This window comes from Atractosteus spatula, chromosome 6 (assembly GCF_055471065.1).
Source record: "Atractosteus spatula isolate fAtrSpa1 chromosome 6, fAtrSpa1.hap1, whole genome shotgun sequence".
Lineage (NCBI taxonomy): Eukaryota > Metazoa > Chordata > Actinopteri > Semionotiformes > Lepisosteidae > Atractosteus > Atractosteus spatula.
Genome location: NC_142711.1, coordinates 15786705 through 15811195, shown reverse-complemented (window position 1 = coordinate 15811195; position 24491 = coordinate 15786705). Strand labels below are relative to the sequence as shown.

The 24491-nt window shown below is 45.2% G+C and overlaps 1 protein-coding gene across 1 annotated transcript; it reads right to left on the bottom strand.

The window, feature by feature from the left end:
• Positions 1-863: 863 nt before the first annotated feature.
• Positions 864-22031, bottom strand: LOC148832285 (T-lymphocyte surface antigen Ly-9-like). Its single transcript, XM_088919512.1, has 5 exons — positions 21874-22031; positions 7145-7438; positions 4885-5157; positions 3002-3118; positions 864-1425 (listed from the first exon to the last, which is right to left on the bottom strand). The coding sequence occupies exons 1-4, from the start codon at positions 21911-21913 to the stop codon at positions 3015-3017; spliced, it is 711 nt and encodes a 236-aa protein (XP_088775638.1). The 5' UTR covers positions 21914-22031; the 3' UTR covers positions 864-1425; positions 3002-3014.
• Positions 22032-24491: the final 2460 nt, after the last annotated feature.

Sequence of the window (24491 nt, the reverse complement as noted above, 5' to 3'; positions counted from 1 at the left end):
CACTTCAGGACTGTCTTCTCATTTACAGATCTGAGAACCATCTCGTTTCTAGCTATAGGTGTAGCAATCCCACTGATCGTGAGACCAGCAGCGGATCTTAAGCTGTCAGCTGGAACAGCGATGTGGATGAGGGCGAGGGGGACTGAGCAGGACAGGCAGGGAGGATTCTGAAGCCTGACAGGGACTCGGGGAACCAGTGGTGCAGGCAGACAGGCTGTGGACTGTCTGTGGACCGTGGACAGGCTGTGGACCGATTGATACTGGATACAAGTGAAGTAAAACTTGTACTTCGGATAAAAAGATGAACACTGTCACTTGTCCTTGTCAACAAAAACAGACTAAAAATGGTTCTCTCTCTATCCAGGATGAAGTTGGTCGATCGCTTGACCCAAATCCAGCATTCGTTTGCAAATTCCTTCATTTAAAAAAAAAAAATGCACTGCACTTTTTGGAGTTCCCCAAGATGGCAACCTATTGCCCAAATCTCTCCCCCCCCCCCCCATCTCTGCCTGAGCCACTGATGAGCCTGCAGAATGATATTTGGGTTTTTGAGACGTTTCTCAGTTGCTCTCCCTCTGCTGTGGCAATAAGAGAGGCTCTGAAGAGCAGATGTTATTGGCTATGGGAATCCTCTGCTTCCTTGCTTATCAAAGTCACCCAAATCACTGTCTTGTGCCACTAGGTTAGGTGACTTAGGAAGGTGGGTTACTGTACATTGCCTTCTGGGGAATGTGGTTCGGACCAGAACCTCCCACACTCTTGAATCACCTTAAAACAAATTGTTTATTAATGATCCCATCATTGGAGTGTGGTGTGAATATATTTGCAAGGGACTGTAACCTTGAACAGTTAAAATGCAAAAATGACAAAAACTGACCTTTTTATTAAAGAATTTTAACTTGATCAATGACCGAATTAATTCAACAATACTATTTCAAGACAAGACCGCAGTAATAATTAAGTCCGCAAATTCGTTATGGAACATAAGAGTTCCAAAGCAATAAAAGTGCATGGACAGAAGTTTATTGCGAACTAAAATTCTCTAATTTAGCAAGTAAGGTGTGCTGGAGCTCATCAGCCAGATAAGTTAATGGTTTAATCTACACAACTAATATGAAACTGCCTGAATTGGCCGAGCAAGTTACATTTCTGTAAAAGATTGAATCCATACAATTAAGCTTAAAAGCAAGTCCCTTCACATCAAAAGAGAATAATTAGCCAATTATTTGATCACCCCAACCCCACCTCTTAAACACAACAGAGTATAAACCATGGTCTGTAGTGTTCATAATGCAGACTTTTACATCAGTAGTTCTTGAAGCACAGATGTTCTGCAGGGTCGAGAGAGAGAGATGGACGATGGATGATGGACACTCCAGTACATTAACGCTACTCTTGACCGGGGCGTCTGCTGGCATTAGTTTTCTGTGTGAGAGAGAGAGAAAGGAGTGAAAATCGTGGTCTTACATTTTAGTACATCTGTACATTCCTATCTGGGATAGTGGGTGGGACACCCTACAGATACAGAGCAGTTCACATGGTCTGTGATTCAGCACTGTGAAACGATCAGAGATAATCAACAATCCTGTTACTCTTATCCATCTGTGTGGAAGAACGAACTGTTCCAGGTCAATTTTAAGCACTTGAATGAAACCTGTCACCACAGAAAGAAACTTCCTCTTTCATGTCAGAAGCACCAGTCCAGACCTGTGGTCCAGCTTTCTGGTTCCAATCCAGACTGTGCCACCAGCACAGCAGCACCATGATTCCCACAACTGGTAAAGTTGTCGGATACCTACTGGGGTCAGGGGTATCTCAATGGGGATGCCTGGAATATTTTATTCTGCTTAAAAGATTCTAAGAATGCTCTAATCCAAAATAGCAGGGCACAGAGCAAAGTGAAATAATCAGGAATGACTGGCAACCTGAACACAAGACGGGTCACAATTGAGATGAGGCTGTTTCATCCATCTGGCAGGTTTTGACATCAGTAATTAATTGATCTCATACATTAATTGAAGGAAACCAGGGATTCGACTTTAACAAGGCTGTGCAGCTTGTTCCACACTCAGTTTTAAACACATTTTCCTGTAGTTTCCAGCTGAAGACCTCTTGTTTGTTTCACTATTAATTCAGAAGAAATCTGATGGGTTGATTTTGTCAGGGCCCTTGAAGATTTTGATTGTATCAAATCCCCTTCTATACCCTTCTGTTCATGACTAAAGAGATTCAGTTCCTTCAGCTTGTCAGTGTCATTTATTCCCTCAAGCCCTGGAATGATTCCTGATCTCCAATATCTTGTCTACAACGAAGTGACCACAACTGTATACGATATTCTAAACGTATCCTTAAAAGTGTGTTAGACCACTTTTACATAACTCTTGATTTAAATTCTCTAAGCTGTTAACTACATATCCTAGCACGTTGTTTGCCACTTAAGTTCCCCACATTGTCTAGAAGATGGAAGTTAAGGTGCTTATTTACACAATGGTGTATTGATTTACACAGGGGCAGCATAGTGGTGCCTTGCAGCAGTGGGGCCCTGCTTTCAGTTCCTGGGGTGCTATCTGTATGGAGTTTGCATGTTCTCTGTGTGGGAGGTGCTCCCGTTTACTCCCACAGTCCAAAGACATACTGGGAAAACTGGCTGTGGCGTGAGTGTGTGCTTGTCTGCGTGTGCCCTGTGATGGACTGGCACTCGGTCTAGGGTGTACCCTGCCTTGTGCCTGCTGCTTGCTGGGATAGGCTCCAGCTCCAATGCGATCCTCTGATGAAGAAGAGTTCAGAGCCCAGAATGCTGCCAGCTGCTGTGAGCCCTGGTGTGGAGTCTGTAGCTGTGAGGTGACCCTGTTCAACAGCAGCCCTGATTAAACCTGGGCTCAGGCTCTAATGACCCAGACGGACAGCTCCTGTCTGGCAAAACATTTCAATAAGGGAAGACAGAAGGGAGAGGAACAGCATGACTTTGTGAAATTCATGGATTCAGAGCCTGTGTTCTTACCTTCTTCTGGTTTTCATTTTCCTCCTTTCTTGCGGTAAACAATCAGTACAATAAACAGGACTACAGCCAGGCCTACAATTACTCCTAGAGTTATCATCCATGATGGGAAGGCTTTCCCTGAAACAGTCAGAGACAAAGATTTAATAAGGACTGGACACTCCAGTACATTAACACTGCACTGAGAGAGAGAGGGGTTAATACAGTACAGACACACTGACTGGACACTCCAGTACATTAACACTGCACTGAGAGAGAGGGGTTAATACAGTACAGACACACTGACTGGACACTCCAGTACATGAACACTGCCAACACCTAAAGAATTTATTTATTAAAACATGTTGTTGGTTTAGTTTTACAAATATAGAGTAGGTGAGTATTTCAAAATGTTTTCAGCACAACAACAATTAAACTTGTTTATAAGTTACCACAGACCTGTTAAGTGAATGAAAATACTTCCTGTGCCTTATCATAAATATACAAGCACTTTATTTAATGTATAATAAATACGCAGTATAAAGTTCACTGAAACATACAAAACCCAAACCACATCTATCGTAAGCAACTGACCTACCTCTATAGGACACCGTTGATATTCCCAAAATCTAAACCTATGTAGTATTTTTACCTTGTTTTATTATTCCCATCAGGAATGGGATCCAGATAAGGAAATCACGGGTCACACGGGCACGTATTGATAGCACACGGTCAAGTATACTGTCTGGCCAAGTGCAGTGCTCACAATTTTCCAGCAGGTGGCGATCACCAAGCAGCCACACTCCACAGTGTGCACCATTGCACTGTGGAGTTCTCGATGTTAAGAAGTGCAGTGAATTCACCCATGCTCGATAAAAAGAAGATTCTTTTTCCTAGTAGTTACTGGGAAAATGTGTTGCAGTTATAAGCGATGCATTTCCTTTAAGGCTTAGAATAATTCCAGATCACTTTAACTTGCCAAGATGCTGAGCTGGACAGTACTGAAGCTCATGACACACAGATTGTGACTGGACTGGGTCACGGCTGTAGATGTGTTCTGTAGTAATTTCTGAGGCCGGTGTTCTGTGGTTATAGCAAGTATCCTGTTAGGTTTCCCTCTGCCCCTGTTGGTTATCTTCTACTTGCGACTGCTCTTCCTCGTTCCTGAAGGGTTCTCTCTCATTGGGCGTTACATTCATGATTTGACTCTGTTCCCCTGACGTTTTGCCGTTATGGAGACACACCTGCAATTCAGGCATGACCTCCTTCAACATCTTAAATCTCTCGTATTTCTCTAGTAACTAACACATTAAAGGGTTTAAGACTTAACCGAAACGGTTAATTAGTATCGACATTAATATGAAAGATGTGTAGAATCCTTTTCAATTATGATTTAGTTACTTCCAAACGGAACTCTTTTTACATTAGTTGTTTCCAGTTTGTCCATCCCCTGTATAACAATAATTGTTAGGTGAATTTAATACACATTTTAGTTAAACTGTCTTTTGAAGGCCTTTATTTTAAAAATTACTAGTGTATTTGTTTAGGGAATATAATTGGTTAATACCAGTGAGTTTCAGGATTAAAAACCAACCCACTAATCAACCTCCCCATCCACTCATTCAGAACTGCAGTACAGACCATAGGAGTCCCTCTCACTCATTTACTGTGTCTCTAGCAGCTGTGCAGTATCTCACCAGGGCAGTACTGACAATAGGAGTCCCTCTCACTCGTTTACTGTGTCTCTAGCAGCTGTGTAGTATCTCTCAGTGCAGTACAGACAATAGGAGTCTCTCACTCATTTACTGTGTCTGTCCCAGCTGTGCAATATCTCACCAGGGCAGTACAGACAATAGGAGTCTGTCTCACTCATTTACTGTGTCTGTCCCAGCTGTGCAGTATCTCACCAGGGCAGTACTCCTCAAGCCTGACAGAGGTTGTGCTGCTGTCGACAGGGTTAGTGGCTGAGCAGACGAGGGGCTCAGAGAGTCCTGCTGCCTCCAGCTGAAGAGTCAGGTTGGTGGAGAGGGCAGAATTCTCGGTGGAGATCAGTGACCTTCCCTCTGTGAGCCAAGACAGGGTGACCTCTCTCCCGTTCTCCACTGAGCACAGCAGGGAGCAGGATACGTTTGACGGAGAGGCTGAGTTAGAGGCCTGGACTCGTGGCTGGGACACAGGACCTGTACAGGAGAGGAGACAGTAGAGAGCACTAGGGTTTTACTACACTGTTCATATAGAGAGAGGGGAAGCAAAAATATTGTTCAAGTTCATTGTTTAAAGAAACATCTGGGATGAACTTAAATAAGAATTAGAAAATAGTACTAAACTCTACAATCCTCCTTGATTGATTAATTTTGGGGTTTAATTAATGCCCAGGAGAACAGGAAACCAGAGAAACACCGAAGCAGATCTTAAACGGAAGTCCTGTAACTCACAGTTAATGGTCAATGAGGCTTGAGCACGAGAGGCACAATGACATTAACTGCTGTGACATCGTTAACAGGATCTTTTAAGATTAGGCAGGTCCAGACCAACATTCTTCTTCCTCTTCCTGCATTTTAAATAGTCAACTGGCCAATCAGCTTCCTGCAACAGGTCAGGTGACCGAGCAGCTCATTTCTCCAGAGGAATCTTGGGAATGTGGACCCTGCTGGGGCCGTGCCCTCACGCGCTCACCCCCTTCATGAGGTGGCCGACTGGATAACGGCCGTTCCAAGGCCACCTCCCCCCGGATTTTAAAGCAATCAAGGGTGGGTCAGGACACCCTGCTGCGGAGATGTGCCTCGCCCAGAGCGCAGCTCGTCATTCAGCCCTGCTGCCGCTCTGCTTCTCCTCCAGCTCCTCCATCGGCTGAGAGATCTTGGCTTCCAGTTGCTGCCTCTCACCAGTGAGGACTTTCCCCACGATAGTTCGAGTAGGGAGCTATGCCAGCATGCACAGGCTTCAAGGGAACAAGTAAAAGTTTATTCCATGTTAAAAACGGATTAAATGATTCCACCTTCCCCCTTCTCTCAACGACAGACTCGTTTCCTTCTAATCCTCTCTGTTCATTTGCAGGTTTTGACTTCACACCACCTGAGTGCCCCCTCCGCCTCCCCTACACTCCTGGCGTTTGTTCTCCCAGCTTTATCAGCTACTAACTTCTCCCTCTCTCACACCCGAATGCAGGCTCCACAGCCAAAACATTGTGTATCTTTTCAGCATGGAATGAACCTTTACTTGCTCCTTTCCCCGGGATGTTGCTGGCCAGCTGTCTCTTCTCCGCAGGGGCCTGTCTGCTCTGGGCTTGAAGACTTTCCACCTCTGCCTTCCTGTCCTCCGCTTCGGCCTCTGTTCCGCTCACTCCAGTCTGGAGCTCCTGCGAGTGTATCAGCCTTGACCTGGACGTTTCCACGGCTCTCCAGAGGCCGTTGCTACCACTCGGGATTTCCCCTGGCTTCACGGTCACCTCACTCAAACATCTCTGCAATGGGAGCTCACTCTCTGACTGGCGCCAATATCCCTGCCCTCCTGTCCACTCCCTGACTGACCCAGGACACTTCCACTTCCTGCTTTTTAAGCAGTTGCCTCACCAATCATCTACCAGCAACTGGACATGTGACAGAGAACAGCCACTCATCTGGGGGATGTGGTTCCTACTTGGGCCATGCTCTTACTGTACACTGTACACAGAGACACGCTGACTGTACGTTGTCAGAGACAGTGATATTAACTGTTCACAGTCAGAGACACTGATTGCACTGTCAGAGACACAGTGACATTAACTGTACACAGTCAGAGACACTGATTGTACACAGAGATGCTGATTGTACACTGTCAGAGACACTCTGGTCATACACAGTCAGAGACACAGTGACATTAACTGTACACAGACACACTGTCAGAGACATTGATTATACACAGAGACACACTGACAATAACTGTACACAGAGACAGTGACATTAAATGTACACAGAGACACTGATTTGACACAGTCAGAGACACACTGATTAAACACTGTCGGTAACAGAGGGATATTAACTGTACCCAGACAGAGACACACTGATTGTACACAGTCAGAGACGCTGTGGTTATACACAAAGAAACAATAACATTAACTGTACACAGTCAGAGACAGAGTGGATTGCACACTTTTAGGTGACAGTGACTGATATTAGGCACACTTACTATAAACTGCAAGAGAAAAATGTGTGATCTTGCTCTGTCCATCTTGGTTTTCCACATTGTAGTTCCCGGTGTCTGTAATAGTGAGGTTCATGATATGGAAACATCCATCCTCCCTGGACCAGTGGATTTTGCTGTTGTAGGCCTTGTCAGGAATGCCGTTCGTCACTGAGGCCTGCACACCGCTGTCTGTTTTCAAGAGGCCCTTCTTACTGACTGGAGCTGGGAGCCGGACGGACTCCCCCTCAAGACGATTGATCTTGAGTGCTTCAGACCTCACAGTCCCCAGGCGCAGCCCTGTAAAAGAACGTGAAATTGACGAACTGGTTACAGTTTTGTGAACTTTTTGCAACCTGAGTTATTGGAGTCTCTTACCGAAGATGCAAATTGAACCATTGTACTGTATTTGAGACATAAGACTTTAATCGAATGCAGAATATTTTAAACCCATTTATACGGCTGGGTATTGTACTGGAGCAATCTCAGTGATGTACTGTATGTAAGAAAAGTTACAAACAAGAGGAGCCATTCCGCCCGTCTTGCCCATTTGGCAGACTTTAGTTAATTGATCTAGGAACTCATTCAGCTGTTTCTTGAAAGAAATCAGGGTATCGATATTCTACATGGTTGGGCAGTTTGTTCCACACTCCTACCACTCTCTATGTAAAGTGCCTCCTGTACACGGTTTTAAATGCAATTTTCTTTTTCACTCTTTGCTTCATGTTTTCATTGGGTTAACTCTCAGGGTCTATAAGGATTTTTAATACTTGTGTAAAGTCCTCTTGTAGTCCTCTTTGCTCAGGTCTAAACAGATTCAGTTCCTTCAGTCTGTCAGTGTAGGACACTCCATTCAGACTAGAGAGACTCAGTTCCTTCAGCCTGTAAGTGTGGGTCACACCCTTCAGATTAAAAAAAGACTCAGTTCCTTCAGCCTGTCAGTGTGGGACACTCCCCTCAGACTAAAGAGACTCAGTTCCTTCAGCCTGTCTGTGTGGGACACTCCCTTCAGACTAAAGAGATTCAGCTCCTTCAGCCTGTCAGCATGGGACACTCCCTTCAGATTAAAAAAGGACTCAGTTCCTTCAGCCTGTAAGTGTGGGACACTCCCCTTAGACTTAAGGGACACAGTTCCTTCAGCCTGTCAGTGTGGGACTCTCCCTTCAGATTAAAGAGATTCAGTTCCTTCTATAAAATACAGGCTGCATTTGAGGCTCACCACCCAGGACGCTACCAGCAACTTTCTATTTACTGTAATAACCAATTCTCAATTCAGACACGCATGTTTCCCTGACTGCCTGCTGTAATTTGGTTAAATCTTCAAATAATTCACACACGTTGGTCAGGCAAGACCTCCCTTCTCTAAATCCATTCTGTTTCCTAGGATATTATCTCCATATACTGCATGTGATACTCTAAACTGACTCTAATACATGTAACTTTACATGTACCAGAAGACAGACTTACAGCTGTGTAATTACTTCATTCCGGTTCGTCAGCAGACCTCTTATTAGTGATGGGCACTATATGAGCACATCTCCAGCCCCTGGATAGGAGCCCTGCACTGAGAGACTGCTGGAAGAGCTCTCTCTCCATGGTTTCTGAATAACGTGTCTTGTTTTCTTTAGTAGTGCTGGTCAGATACCTGCAGGCCCTGAGGACAGATTATCAATTAGATGGCCATTGACTAATTGATCTGCTTGTCTGTTTGGGCTGTTTGACCATTTTCAGTAAATGGTCTCAGAAGTCCTTCGGGCACATTGTTCCGGTGTGAATTTAAAGGGGGTAGTCATTGGTGATCTGGTGCCTTCTGTCGATCAGCAGGTCTGTGCAGGACGAGGTGAGCCAGTGACAAAAGAGAACACAACATTCCTTCTCTGACTTACACAGCGTGCTCCTATCAAGAACATTTGATCAACCTCGCACGACTTTTCAAATGACACGAAGAATCACTTGGGCCTCATTTGATAGGTCTCCTGGAGCCCATCAGTGAAAGACGATAAGAAAGTCAGCAAAATGTCTTATTGCTTCAACTCTCTGAGAGTTTCTATGTGATCTACTGCCAAGGAGGGCCCTAGCGAAACGGCGCGCTACACACATCAAATACTAGCATCTGCAGATTAGACAAAGCGGAGAAGTGTATTCACACCCCACGACTTGAGGTGAATCACATCAAGCAGATGATGTTGAAGGAGATGTTGTCAAAGCTGAGTAATGACATTCTGAGATTCTCCAAGCACGTGGATGAGCACAAGGGGTTTTTCTGATCTCATTAATGAAGTGTTAGAGTGCGTTTACACTGCCTACAGTGTACATTTACCCAACCAACTTTTCCAGGTTTTTCGTTTGTAATTATTTTTCAGAATATGTGAGCATTTGTTTTTCACTAAGAGGTTGTGGGTTTCAATGTGTAAATTAAGGTAAAATAAATTCTGACTTAACGCATTTTGGTTTCAGGCTGTTAGACCACGAAATGTTTTATTTTCTGAAGGGGTGTGCAGACTTTCTATAGGCCCTGTATACACCACCTTCCATCCCAAATAATCCCAAAGTGCTTTATGCATAGGAGGTGACCTAGATCACCTCCCTACCTATAACAGAAGATGAAGGCACTCTGCCTTGTTTAAAAGCTGTTGGACACAGGCTTCTCCCTCACAAAGTGTTTTTTCAGATGGAAACCAAGAGCTAAGATGGGCATGACTTATATAACAATATCAGGAGCCTATTTAATAAGTTATGCCTGATGTTTGCCATTGTTTGCTCCCAGTCAAGTAAGGAGATTCAAGATTCAAGATTTCTTTATTTGCCATATACAACAAGTGTATTGGAATGCTGACTCGTTCAGCTGTACCCAGTAACATTAGAGAAAAAAAAATAGCCACAAATGACAAGCAGACATGGACAATAAATTCTGACAATAGACTTTATATTACAGCCAAGACAGGACATAGTGCAAAGAGTGCAGTACCTTAAAGTGCAGGTGCTAATTTGAGGTGTTTATGATATCAACCGCATGGGGGAAGAAACAGTTTTTGAATCTATTGGTCACTGCGATACCTCCTACCAGAACCCAGGGGTGAAAACAGATCGTGGCCAGGGTGAACTGGGTCCTGAAGTATAGCTCGAGCCCGGTTGTGGCAGCTGTCGAGATATATCCGGTCGATGGAGGGTAGCTCGGTCCTAGTGATCTTCTGCACGGACCTCACAACAATCTGTATGGCTTTTTTTACTGTAATACCACCAGTCCGGACACTCTCAATCGTATTGCGGTAAAAATTGGTGAGTGCCTTGCTCATCCCCCACTTCCTTAACCCTCTCAGGAAGTGAAGGCGCTGGTGGGCTTCAGTGAGGAAGGCAGCAGTGTTCTCTGACCAGCTCAGCCTCTTACTGATCTGGAGGCCGAGGAACCTGAAGGTGCTGACAGTTTCGACTGGAGCCCCGTGAATGATGATGGGAGTCTGAAGTCCAATATATTCTCTTTTGTTTTGCCAATGTTAAGTGTGAGGCTGTTGTTGGGACACCAGTCCACCAGCTCTGCTACCTCACTCCTGTAAGCGGTTTCATCATTGTTGCTGATAAGACCGATTGCTGTGGTGTCATCAGCAAACTAGATGATGCAGACAATTTGTGGTTTGATGTTTTCAGAAAACTTCATAAGGCAGAATACAAAATTGCAAGATGATACTAAACATTTAGTCAAGTCTCTTCTAACTCAAAACCTGGAGGTCTTAGCCTTCTATTGGGATAACATTGAAGTAATGCAAATTGCATGTGCTTTTGTTGTACAAATGCGTATACTTGTTAAAATGCAAATATGGTATTGAACGATGCTTGCATTTTAATAACACTATCTGATGCAGAAAATGTGGCTTAAAGACAATTTATCAAGACAGGTAAATTGTAACAAGGTGTTTTGAACGATTATGTATAATCATGGATTATATGGGACCATATTACATAGGAACTATATGGGATGATATAGACAGTGAAGATGAGCTGTACCTTTGAATACTGAATTTCAGACCAGTCCCATTTTGGCTAGTGTCTCTTTCTTTTTTTTGGTCTTGTGTTCTTTCTTGTTGCAGTACTTAAATAGGCCAAGGCCTTCACAGTCTCCTGGGATGTGACTGGATGACATCGTTTTTTTGGACAGACTGGACTTCCGAGTGTGAAGAACTGCACAGTCACAGTGGAAGTCATGAGCAGTTTGACAATCCTGAGACACTAGTTCAGGGAGGGTTTTGTCAACGAACAGACAAATCTATTTCTCCTGCCCTGGCTACAGTATATAGCATCGTGCATTGCACTCAAGAATGGTCAAAAATCAAAAGTTTGAAAACACACTTTCTATATGTCTTGTCTTTTGCATTAAAAACCAGACAAAACAATGCACTTATTTTAGTGGCACTTGTAATTCTAAGCAGTATTCGGCCCAGCACATGCTTATACCATACACCGTTTCAGTAGCATAAGAAATAACTGAAATGTGTTTGCATTGAGAGGGCCAGCGTCCCTGTACGTCTCTGCGCTCTGCACTCAGCGAAGCTCTGGGAAAGCGGTCCTGCTGTGTGCGAATCTGCACACTGTGTGGAGGGTAGTGTGGTCTGGGTGGGGGTGGGGTGTGATGGTGGGTCTACATATACTGATGTGTCTGAGACGAGCTGAGAGATCTGCTCTGCGCACTGAGGAGAGATGGGCTGCCTCTGTCTCCTGCTCCTGACCCTGAGCCTGCTGGGTAAGTGAGCTCCTCTACCGCACCCACCCTTAACACACTGACAGCACATGGGAGCAGGGCCTCGGGCTGGCCTCCGGCATGAGGCTGCAGGTCCCTGTCGGAGAGGAGCCGGGGTCCTGGAGGAGCTGGACTCTCAGTGCTCTGCGGACACACAGAGCGGTCGGGACAGGGGGGGTGAGGAGGAGGACAGGGACCATGGTGATGGAGCATTGCTGGATGTTTTTGAGTTTCTCTTGCTCCTACTCTGCACACGTGAGCGTGCTGGGTTGCAAGCTGTGCTTAAAGCTGTGAACGTCAAGCCTGCTCCTGTTAGAAAGAGTGCAACGGGTGAGAGAGGGTGTCAGAGCTGTGGTCAGGATGTGAGTGTGGAGCACCAGCACAGCAGGAGTACTGGGGCCTAACGGACCACTTGACCACATGGTTAGAATGACTCCCTTTTTGTTAATACAGATACATTTTTATTAAGGGTTCTATTACTCCAGTGATTCTACTGTATATTTGTCATCATGAGTGAAAAAGTTTTATTGCTGTGGATGCTGAAAAATTACAATAATAATAAGAAAATGTTATTGTCTGAAGATATCTGTTTTGAACACCTCTAATTACTTTAAATCAATAGTCTAATCCTGGGGAGCTAAAGGGTCTTCCAATTTGTATGCCAGTGGTGTTAGCCAGTGGTCATTTTTAGCCCCTTATTTAGGACATGAAGGACTGGGGCTCTCAGAGACTGAACTGGCCCAGTTTCTGTCCAAGTGAGTCAGATTAACACTGCTCTACAGTCCTGACTGAAGGATTGGGGTTCACACAGACTGAACTGGCCCAGTTACTGTCCAAGTGAGTCAGATTAACACTGCTCTACAGTCCTGACTGAAGGACTGGGGTTCACACAGACTGAACTGGCCCAGTTACTGTCCAAGTGAGTCAGATTAACACTGCTCTACAGTCCTGACTGATGGATTGGGGTTCACACAGACTGAACTGGCCCAGTTACTGTCCAAGTGAGTCAGATTAACACTGCTCTACAGTCCTGACTGATGGATTGGGGTTCACACAGACTGAACTGGCCCAGTTACTGTCCAAGTGAGTCAGATTAACACTGCTCTACAGTCCTGACTGAAGGACTGGGGTTCACACAGACTGAACTGGCCCAGTTACTGTCCAAGTGAGTCAGATTAACACTGCTCTACAGTCCTGACTGAAGGACTGGGGTTCACACAGACTGAACTGGCCCAGTTACTGTCCAAGTGAGTCAGATTAACACTGCTCTACAGTCCTGACTGAAGGATTGGGGTTCACACAGACTGAACTGGCCCAGTTTCTGTCCAAGTGACTCAGATTAACATTAATTTACAGTCCTGACTGAAGGATTGGGGTTCACACAGACTGAACTGGCCCAGTTTCTGTCCAAGTGACTCAGATTAACACTAATTTACAGTCCTGACTGAAGGACTGGGGCTCTCAGAGACTGAACTGACCCAGTTCCTGTCTCAGTGAGTCAGAATCACATTGATATATAGCTGCAGTTTACTGTTTGCTGTCTCCTGTTGTGATGGTTGTGCTTGTTCAAGTGTATTTCTGTCACCTGTTGTGATATATGTTTATTAATGTTATGAGTCTAATCTGTTGTGATACATGTGTTAATTGCTGTTTATTATTGAGGGATAGCTAGGCAGCAGCGTGGTGCTGTGAATTAGGATTTGGGCCTTATAGTTAAAAGAATGTGGGTTCAAATCCAGGTTGAGGGGCTCATTGAACAAGATGCTTCTTCAAGAAGTCCTCTGGTTTGGGACTAATTATTGTTTTCAATTCTGCTTCTATATTTAAATGGGAGTAAGATGATCACATTTCTAGTCAGCGGATGCTAATTCCAACTTCAGTGATCCGTGTGAAGATGTTCGAGTGTGAGAGTCTCGATACCAGCCTCTTCATTCATACATTACATGCAGGGGAGCTACTGGAGTGAATTGAATGAAGTTCCTCATGCAAGCACACAGTAACAGCGGGCCATCTGGGATATGGACTCATAGTCACTGTGACCCGACCCACCCCCCTCCCCCTCAGTGGAGGTGTTCTCTGGTTTTAAATACTGAAATTTCCTGAATTCTCTTTTTCCTTCTCCTTCTCCCTTTCTCTCTCTACATCTCTTCTTTATGTGTTTCAGGAACTCCGGGCTCTGTCTCCCAATCTCATCTGAAGCAGTATATTAGAGCAGAAGGGGAAACCCTCTATTTCACTGATCCAGTGCTGAGAGAAGGATTCCTGGACAAAGACGATCACAACATTGCAAGGGTGGTCGACGGGAAGCTGATAGTCAATCAGCTGGAGTTCAGTGACAGACTGCACTGGGACAACAAGACTGGACTCTTCTACATCCCAGACATGAAGTCCAATCACAGTGGAGTTTATGCTATCGAAAACAAGAGTGGAGGGAAGGGCACAAAAACTAAAGTGAAATTGACAGTGTACAGTAAGTGAGCTACAGTGCATGAAGTTAACTACTATTGACCACCCAGCTGTTGGGGGCATAACCGATTGGGTTGGTGTCATCAGTTCCTTTGAGGATTTTCACTACTTGCATCAGGAACATTTTCTCTGTTGAAGAATAAAGAGATTGAGTTTCTTCAGTCTGTCAGTGTGGGACCCTCCCTTCAGACTAAAGAGACTCGGTTCCTTCAGCCTGTCAGTGTGGGACCCTCCCTTCAGACTAAAGAGACTCGGTTCCTTCAGCCTGTCAGTGTGGGACCCTCCCTTCAGACTAAAGAGACGCAGTTCCTTCTATAAAATACCTGTGTGACTGCAGGCTCACCGCCCAGGACGCTACAGTCACCAGCAACTTTCTATTTACTGTAATAACCAATTCTCAATTCAGACACGCATGTTTCCCTGACTGCCTGCTGTAATTTGAGAATCGCTTATGAAGAACTTTATTCAAAGTCTTCTGAAAAACTTAATACACCAGACACTTATACTGTGTCTCTTCATTACTGTGGTTATATCTTTCATTTCTTCCACAAATTGTCTTGCAGATGTACAGTAAATAATGTGTGAACAGCTCAGTCTTTTTCATAAGTAGGCTGTTCTTTCTCAGAGTTTCCCAGGCTCCACACGGTGGGGTGATAGATTCATCACACAAATCTGGTTTTTCATGATCTGATAATCAGATTCACTATCAATACGTAATTCATGTTGGTTTTCTCAGGTCAATTTTTCTAAATTCCAGTCCAGTTATAAGACTCTTATCTTTTTTATCTTTTTTGAAAATCAAATGAAATAGCAAACAGAATAAAAGAAACTAGTGACGGAAAATGCTTCTTATTGAAAACATGTATTACTGTCTTTTGTTAACCCTTTCTGTATCATGTATACAAAGCGTGTTTAGCTAACTGTTCTCCTGTTCTTCAATAAATAGTTCTCAATGAATTGTCCAACAAATGATTTTCTGTCTCCTCTCCTGTACAGGTCCTGTGTCCCAGCCACGAGTCCAGGCCTCTAACTCAGCCTCTCCGTCGACCACATCCTGCTCCCTGCTGTGCTTAGTGGAGAACGGGAGAGGGGTCACCCTGTCTTGGCTCACAGAGGGAAGGTCACTGATCTCCACCAAGAATTCTGCCCTCTCCACCAACCTGACTCTTCAGCTGGAGGCAGCAGGACTCTCTGAGCCCCTCGTCTGCTCAGCCACTAACCCTGTCGACAGCAGCACAACCTCTGTCAGGCTTGAGGAGTACTGCCCTGGTGAGATACTGCACAGCTGGGACAGACAGAGTAAATGAGTGAGAGGGACTCCTATTGTCTGTACTGCACTGTGAGATACTGCACAGCTGCTAGAGACCCAGTAAATGAGTGAGAGGGACTCCTATGGTCTGTACTGCACTGAGAGATACTGCACAGCTGCTAGAGACACAGTAAATGAGTGAGAGGGACTCCTATTGTCTGTACTGCACTGTGAGATACTGCACAGCTGGGACAGACACAGTAAATGAGTGAGAGGGACTCCTATGGTCTGTACTGCACTGAGAGATACTGCACAGCTGCTAGAGACACAGTAAATGAGTGAGAGACTCCTATTGTCTGTACTGTACTGTGAGATACTGCACAGCTGCTAGAGACACAGTAAATGAGTGAGAGACTCCTATTGTCTGTACTGCACTGTGAGATACTGCACAGCTGGGACAGACACAGTAAATGAGTGAGAGACTCCTATTGTCTGTACTGCACTGAGAGATACTGCACAGCTGCTAGAGACACAGTAAATGAGTGAGAGACTCCTATTGTCTGTACTGCACTGTGAGATACTGCACAGCTGCTAGAGACACAGTAAATGAGTGAGACTGAGACTCTTATTGTCTGTACTGCACTGTGAGATACTGCACAGCTGCTAGAGACACAGTAAATGAGTGAGACTGAGACTCTTATTGTCTGTACTGCACTGTGAGATACTGCATGGATGAGCTGCTTAGCTTTGCTTATATTTCTCATCAGTTCTCAGCTTCATTCACCAATATCATTTTGGTGTCCAATGCATTTGGAGAAAGGAGCACATGGGAAAATAAATGGAGATGTACATGGTACAGTCGCCCTTGATAGTAAGTGAAATACATTAGAACATATTGTAAGTAGGACCCAGTTCAAGTGGACTGAATAGCTGTCTGTCTTCATCACCAGCACTGATTGATGTCTCTCTCTCCAGGCCCCAGGCCCACAGCCCCTGTCCAAGTGCCAGTGCAGTTCATAGTGAGGACGGTGCTGTCTGTGCTGGTGATGCTGGGACTCACAGCCGTGCTTCTGACCCGCTGCACAGGGAGGAGGTAATGTGGTCTCTAACCCCTTCTGTTCATTTAATAAGGCAATAATATCATACACTGGAGCTACATTAGGCCGTCAGTTTAACAGACACCACTACGATGTTTCTTTAAGGCCTTAAACTCTGATTGTCCCTCTCTCAGGCTCCATTTCTTGTTTTCAATGACAAAAATATTTCCCCAATTTCCTGTACTTCAATGATTCACCAAAACTAAGTATGTCTCTTGCTTTATACTGCACACTGATGTAGTACAGTGTCTGTTTTTATTGCAGGACTGAGACAAGAAGATAAAAGAGAGAAAGAGAGACAGCCTGCACACTGAGTAACCCTGTCTACACTCTACACCCTGAACACTCAACACCACTGAGCTTCACACTCACAGCCCTGCACACTTAGTGACCCTGTCTACACTCAACACCACTGAGCTCCACACTCACAGCCCTGCACATTGAGTGACCCTGTCCACACTCTACACCTTCAACTTTGAACTCCAGGTGCTAATGCACCTCAAATGTATTGTGTTCTTGTATTCTTTTCCCACAAGAGAGGAAATTGTAAAATTATTCTGTGGTTTCTAGTTTCTTCACTTCTGTTTTCTTTATGAATACCTGTGTTTCCCATTATGGCCCTGTTATGAATTCAAATTTGTTATAAAGTTTTGAATAAATATGCTGAATAATATGTTCTGTGTCCATTTATGGTCAATGATGCGCTTATTTTAAGATCCTACATTTAAGCCAAAAGTGGGAAAAATTAAAGACAATGTTGAAGACAACAGGCATCTTTTGGAAACTTTGTTAAAACTTTCAGCAATATGGCCCAGGTCATTGTAAGGTGAGCATGATTTCAGCTATACTGAGCTGTTATACAGTACATGGTGATTCTCTATCCCAGTATGGTTTATTCATCAGTTGCTATAACCATTTCTTGTTACAATGTGAGAGGAACACCTTGACAGCGCTAGGATCATGGCGGAGAGCCGAAGACAACAGCAGTGGACGTGAAACACGATAAACTGGGCAGACAGTGTGATTGGGTGTCCGCTTTGTGCTATAGTGAGACACCAGGCCAGGCACGCAAAGCTGCGCAAGCTGACAGTGGACGCCACTGTTACCTGCCGCCTGCTGCTTGCGCCAGATCATTTGAAGACGCCCCAAATTAAACACATACGGTTTGTTCCTTCACAAGAATCTGCGAAGTAGTGTATATTCAGTCAGAACCGCACGAATCTACGCGAAAAGTGCGCGATGTGAACAACAGGTTTGGAAAGTCTGAAGGCTCTCGACTCCAAGACGAAATCAGTCACTAAATAGCTTTCTTTAATCTATATACATTAGAATTATAAACACGCGTCTAATTTAAATGCCGAAGGTTTCTGTTAAAATGCACAATTTCTTCAGCTTCTACACAAGTTCTTCAAATGGAAGGATGAAGTCTCATCTGAAATCAAATGTCGAAAGCGAAATCGCCAAACCGGCGCTCAGCTGTGGGCAGCTGTGAGAGTGTAGACACAGCACAGACCCGCGCAGAGTTTCTGATCAGCGGGACGCGCTCACGCGACCCTTCCACAGAGCGATCAATGAGGACTTTGAGCCCAGTTTTCAGGCAGATAAGTGTGACTGGGAACAGAAAGTAAGGTCATATCTACAGTAGACACCTCCAGACCGCTCCTGGAGAGAAAGCACACTTTCCCCGCTCAAGGAAACACGATCACCGGCACCTCCGAGATACCGAGAATTAGACAAATTCTCCTTTTCAAGCATCTTCAATGTGGGGGAAACGGAACAACACGGACATTTTCAGAGGAAGCGCTAGAACAGTGGAAAGAAAAAGTTTCAGGGAGCGCAGAGCTCGTGTGGCGGCGTGTCTTGTCGGGAGACGAGCTGTGTTTGTGACCTGGAAAAGTCCCTCCGAGTCTGTGAGCAGCGAGACTCAGCCTCACAGCGTCCGGCCGCAGCAGGCGGCACCGTGTTACTGGGCTGCTGCACTGACGAGCAGGGGTCCGACTGTTGGACTACAGTACACCTCTCATACAGGTGATACTGACAAACACGGGTTCGACTGTTGGACTACAGTACACCTTTCATACAGGTGATACTGACAGACACAGTTCTGACTGTTGGACTACAGTACAGTACAGTACAGTACAGTAATACAGGTGATACTGACAAACACGGGTCCGAGTGTTGGGTCACAGTACACCGTACACCTGTGTACTGTGATGCTGTGATAATACAGGTGATGCTGACAGACACAGACCTGACTGTTGGGTCAGCTCACCCGCTTCCAATGTGAAGAAACATATTAATCAGATTCGCTTACGGAAGACTGAGTCAGAACCGTCCGTTTTGTAAACGGGGAGCTTAGGACGTGTTTTCGACCGTGAATGACGCCCCCTGTCCCCTTACTCCTAACAGACACTTCGCATGTCAAGGGTGTGTGGAGACAGGCCGCCTCCTGTAGGTCTGAACAAGGCCTGAAGCGAAGGGCCGTTGTTAAAAGAGCTCTTATTTTCTGAACACAGTTTTGATAGGTGTGTGAGACTCCACTTTGTGCGATAACTGCGTCACCGGGAGCAACAGGGACAAGGATGATGTTTAGCTGTGAACACCGTATTGGTAATGATCTAATATTATCTGTTCTATTACTTTATAAAGCGGTATTATGACCGATTTCTGAACTGAGCGTCCCGCGGCTCTGTGCAGAACCCACCACGGGCGCTAGTACCGAAGGCAACAGAGTTATATACAGTGCTTCCCTTCGCAATGATCTGTGGAGCAATGACGAGAAAGTCGGCACCGCCGCAATCTATGCGAAAATGGGCGCGAAGTGAAATACGGGTCTGTTAAGTCTGAAGGTTCGGACCACCCAGACGAAAACTGTCACTAAATCGCCGTCTTTCATCCAGAATTATAAACACGCTTAAAATAGCTTTTTAGTTAAAATCCTGAAAGTTCTTGTTAAAATAAACAACAGGTCTTCAGTGTGAATTATTAGAATCTCCTCTGATGTCAAATGTCGAAAGCGAAATCGCCAAACCGGCGCTCAGCTGTGGGCAGCTGTGAGAGTCAGGTGCATGGTCCGTCGTTCCCTTCGGCGCGATATAAACTGTATTTCCACCTGCCTCTGCCGAAAGTGTCCCTCTGCTCTGGCGCATTGAGCCGCTCTGACGCAAACGGCGGGTGACAGTCAACACTGGCGACTGTCTGCTCGTGCGCTAAAGTGCTGCACGACTGTGAGGATGTCGCGTGCCTGGCCTGCTGTTGCACTATAGCGCAAAACACGGAGACACGAGAACAACCATCGTCGCGCGCTGGAGATGGCTAATTTATCCTCGGCTCTAGTGCATCAAATAAAGTGTATTATTATTATTATTATTATTATTATTATTATTATTATGTGTTCCACAGAAAGCTGGCTGTGCGAGAAAAAAAACAGTGAATGTAATCTAGAAATGCGCACGAAGTAAGAGGGTGCTGAGAAGAAAGACGAAATGTGTAAAGCCCTCTATTAACGATCAGCTTCTTGTATTATTCCTGTTTCCCTTTTGCTGGTGTTTCGCTACAGTGGTAATGATCTGCACAAGAGCTCAGGAAGGGTGACTGTCAAGTCAAAGATGTGATGTGTAAAGGGTTTTAGAAAAAATCTATTTTTTTAACAAAGCTTACGTAAGAGTCACGATAATCCTAAGACCTAAACGATAGTTGTAATAATGAATAAAAAAAATGGAAAGGGTTTGCTGATGTGTGGACTCCCTTATTTTTCTCATACATTTGGACACACACAGATCGCCTTGCCTGCTCCGGCTCTGACAGCGGACATCTTTCAGCTCAGCTCTGGCGACAGAACTCAGTCCAGTGACTAATCATCAGCTAATCAAAATAAGGTCTTCTTCATTGCAGGGAATGGAGGTGTTTCAGGATGACCACAGTTAATTAAGCCATCTATGTTAAGTCTTGGGCGTTCAATTTTTTTCTCCTGCCTGAGCCCTCAGTTAATTAGACATAGCACTTAATTAACCCAATTAACCCTTAATTAACCCTTAATTATGATCTGTGACTTAGCTCTGGAGTGTTTTGTAAGACGTTGAGTCTTTTAATGAAATGAACGTTCGGACTTAGCGACCTGAAGTAAGATCCCGTGTGTGTCTAATCAAGAACAGAATGGGGCTAACTGATGATCCGAGTGGGAAGAAGAAAAACACCAGGAAGTCAGAGACAGCCCCTCGGATCCCCCCCTTCTTCTGCAGGTCCTCCATCGTCTCACTGGTTTACCCAGGACAGGGTGACAGGGGTGCCGGAGTCTACCCCAGCCTGGCCAGAACTGCGGGACACACACCCACCCAGAGGAGAACATACCAGCTCCACACGGACAGCAGCCCAGGAACTGAACCCAAGGCCCCCTGCAGTGCTCAGTGCTGCTCTTACCCCTGCGCAATGAGAGTGAAATATTCACCCAACCTTCATGGTCACCACACCCTGACACACAAGGAGACCAGTATCTACTCTTCCAGTACTACACACGTTAATGGGTCATTCCACAAAACCACTTTATTACACTAGAGCCGGTTTCTGATTTTTGCATTTTGCCGTTGTTTTTAGTGAATTCTTATCTGTAGTTATGTTTATGTGCTTGAATTACAGATATCTACGGTCTCTCCAACCTGGTACCTATAGCAAACATAATTTCTAAAGTACAGTAGATGTAAGCCTTAATTTGCAGAGTTTATACAGATATTTGTATTTAGAAATAACAATAGTTATCTTAAAAAATCATAATAAAGTGTATTATTATTACATTTTCTGACGTGTTAACACTTCAGTCCATAAATTAATTCTAGAAATATTGTCGAAAAAAGTACAAAATCGGAGATGCCATCGAGTAACACAATAAAAGCTTAATTTAGAAAGTTAGCATTCCAGTCAGCGGGTATTTCTTTAATAAATATACAATTGTGACATAGTTTTTCCTAAGTATGACAGGACTGAAGTCGAAATTGACTGAATTTTCAGACTGAGAATAGAGAAAATGTCGCAGGATGTGTGATATGAATGTGCGCGCTATTTCCGTTACGGTTTTTAACTATTCGCAGTTGAAATACGCCACTTGCCAAACCCCAGCTCGTACACAGAGCGCATCGTGCTGCGGGGCTCGATAATAAATGGGTAAATAAATGGGCAGCAGGCTCACAGCTCTTACCTGAAGTCCAGATCAACAGCACGACAGCAATCGACGCCATGGCTCAAAACGCTCGCGAAATTGCAGCGCACCACACACTCAAGCTCAGCTCTGTGCCCTGCTCTGGGGTGCTGAGATAATCGCTCGTCCCCACCCCCACGGGCAGCCTGATTAAGCGTTAACCACTCCCACGCCGGCGGCACTGCAGCTCTGTAAACCAGCAAACCTTGAAGCGCCGGGGCAGGTCACTCCGGTCCACCTGCGAACTTGCTCCTTTTCTGGTTTTCATTTCAGCTCGGAGCTCAATAATTGAATTGAAGCGATTGAACCGCAGGAACGCGGCACTCGGGAGTGGACATGTCTACTCTTGTGTTTCTTTCTCAAGCCTTTTTTTAGGAAGAGCGATGAATATCATCCCCCGGCAAAACTGTTAGCTACAGGACAATGGAAAATAAGCGCATTTACTATAAATGTATTTAATGTACAAATAAACATATTGATTAAATAACATTTACAATTCCTCCAGCACCTTCTCACTTTTAATGTTTTCCTCTTTTGTTCATCTAGTTACAATTTACAAAATATTTACACAAAACTAATAGCCAAGAAGTGAAAAGGAAAGGTGCAGCTGCTTATCTAAGAACATTAGTTCCCACTCTCTCTGGAAATACCCCCTGGCCTCAGTTTAAGAACATTAAACAGGTCACAAACGAGACGCAGCCAATCAGCCTCTCTAGCAGGTTGGGTTGTTATTAATTAATTGATCCCAGGATTTCATCCAGCTGTTTCTTGAAAGAAGCCAGGATATCAATATCAATATCAGTAGTTTGCAAACTTTTCTGTATTGTAGATCATTGATATAATTAAGAACAGCAGTGGCCCCAGTACTGACCCCTGTGATACTCCAATAATTAATAATAAAGCCATTCTGCAATAATACAGGTCAGACCTGTGTTTGTCAGTATCACCTGTATTACAGGTGTCCTGTGACCCAACAGTCAGAACTGTGTTTATCAGTATCACCTGTATGAGAGGTGTACTGTAGTCCAACAGTCGGACCCGTGTTTGTCAGTAACACCTGTATGAGAGGTGTACTGTAGTCCAGCAGTCGGACCGTGTCTGTCAGTATCACCTTGACAGGTGTACTGTAGTCCAACAGTCAGAACTGTGTTTGTCAGTATCACCTGTATGAGAGCTGTACTGTAGTCCAACAGTCGGACCCGTGTTTGTCAGTATCACCTGTATGAGAGGTGTACTGTAGTCCAACAGTCGGACCCCTGCTCGTCAGTACAGCAGCCCAGTAACACGGTGCCGCCTGCTGTGGCCGGACGCTGTGAGGTTGAGTCTCGCTGCTCACAGACTCGGAGGGACTTTTCCAGGTCACAAACACAGCTCGTCTCCCGACAAGACACGCCGCCACACGAGCTCTGCGCTCCCTGAAACTTTTTCTTTGCACTGTTCTAGCGCTTCCTCTGAAAATGTCCGTGTTGTTCCGTTTCCCCCACATTGAAGATGCATGAAAAGGAGAACTTGTCTAATTTTCGGTATCTCGGAGGTGCCGGTGATCGTGTTTCCTTGAGCGGGGAAAGTGTGCTTTCTCTCCAGGAGCGGTCTGGAGGTGTCTACTGTAGATATGACCTTACTTTCTGTTCCCAGTCACACTTATCTGCCTGAAAACTGAGCTCAAAGTCCTCATTGATCGCTCTGTGGAAGGGTCGCCTGAGCGCGTCCCGCTGATCAGAAACTCTGCGCGGGTCTGTGCTGTGTCTACTAGCCGGGTCGAACGTTTTGGTTTAGTGAATCCAGCAGGGGAAGCTGTAAGGCCGTTGGGTCCAACACTGAATGTATTCCGTATATACCCGTGAGGACCCCGGCTCGGGTCGCCCTCTGCCCCTCAGGGTGATGGTTTGGGTTCCCGCCGGCTGTCAGAGTTTCATCCCGAGAGCCGTCCCGGGTCAGCTCCGTGTCACACGCCTGTTCCAGGATCTCAGAACTGGGGAAAAGCCGGTTATTCTGCTAACACAGAGGCCCGGGATATAACGGGAAACATGTGAGGCGCCGGCTTTTGTACAGAAGGGGCCGGAGTGGAGCAGTTTCGCCCGCAGTCGGAAACCCTGGAAAGCGAACAGGAGCCTCCGGGCAGTCCGGTGGCAGAGCGCGGCACCGAGCGGGCACAGCTGCTGCCGCGCGGAGTCGCGCCGCCTGCGGCTCGGATTGCACCAACACAGAGTGTGACGCAAACGGCGCAAGGCAGATTCGCGCGCAAATTATACATTGAATCCACCCAGCGTTCCAGGCAAAGCAGAGCCAGTGAGCCCACACACATGAGAGTAAAACACAGCTGCGTGAATAGCCTGATGCGCTTTGCCATGCTGTCTCGGTAGAGTTACATGTAAAACAGTTAAACATCCATATCTGTGTCTAGAACAGTGATTGACAAATATAGCATGGATAACAACATTTAAGTCACTACTCATACGTGTATATTAAAAAAACCCAAGGAGACTTCAATTTGAAAGGCTGAGAGGAATTAGACAATTGAGCTGCAACCACTATTGTCCAACCACAGATTATTATTACCGTAGCGATACCCTAACAAAGGGAAAGAGGAATAATACATGTACTGTAGCTGTAAGATG

Bases quoted from the DNA above. Each gene is read 5' to 3' on its own strand.
- LOC148832285 (XM_088919512.1), bottom strand. From the start codon at position 21,913: ATGGCGTCGATTGCTGTCGTGCTGTTGATCTGGACTTCAG. The intron at 5,158-7,144 runs GTAAGTGTGCCT...TCTCCTGTACAG, and splicing joins TTTTTCTCTTGCAGTTTATA to GTCCTGTGTCCCAGCCACGA. The intron at 3,119-4,884 runs GTGAGATACTGC...TGACTGTTTCAG, and splicing joins GCTTGAGGAGTACTGCCCTG to GGAAAGCCTTCCCATCATGG.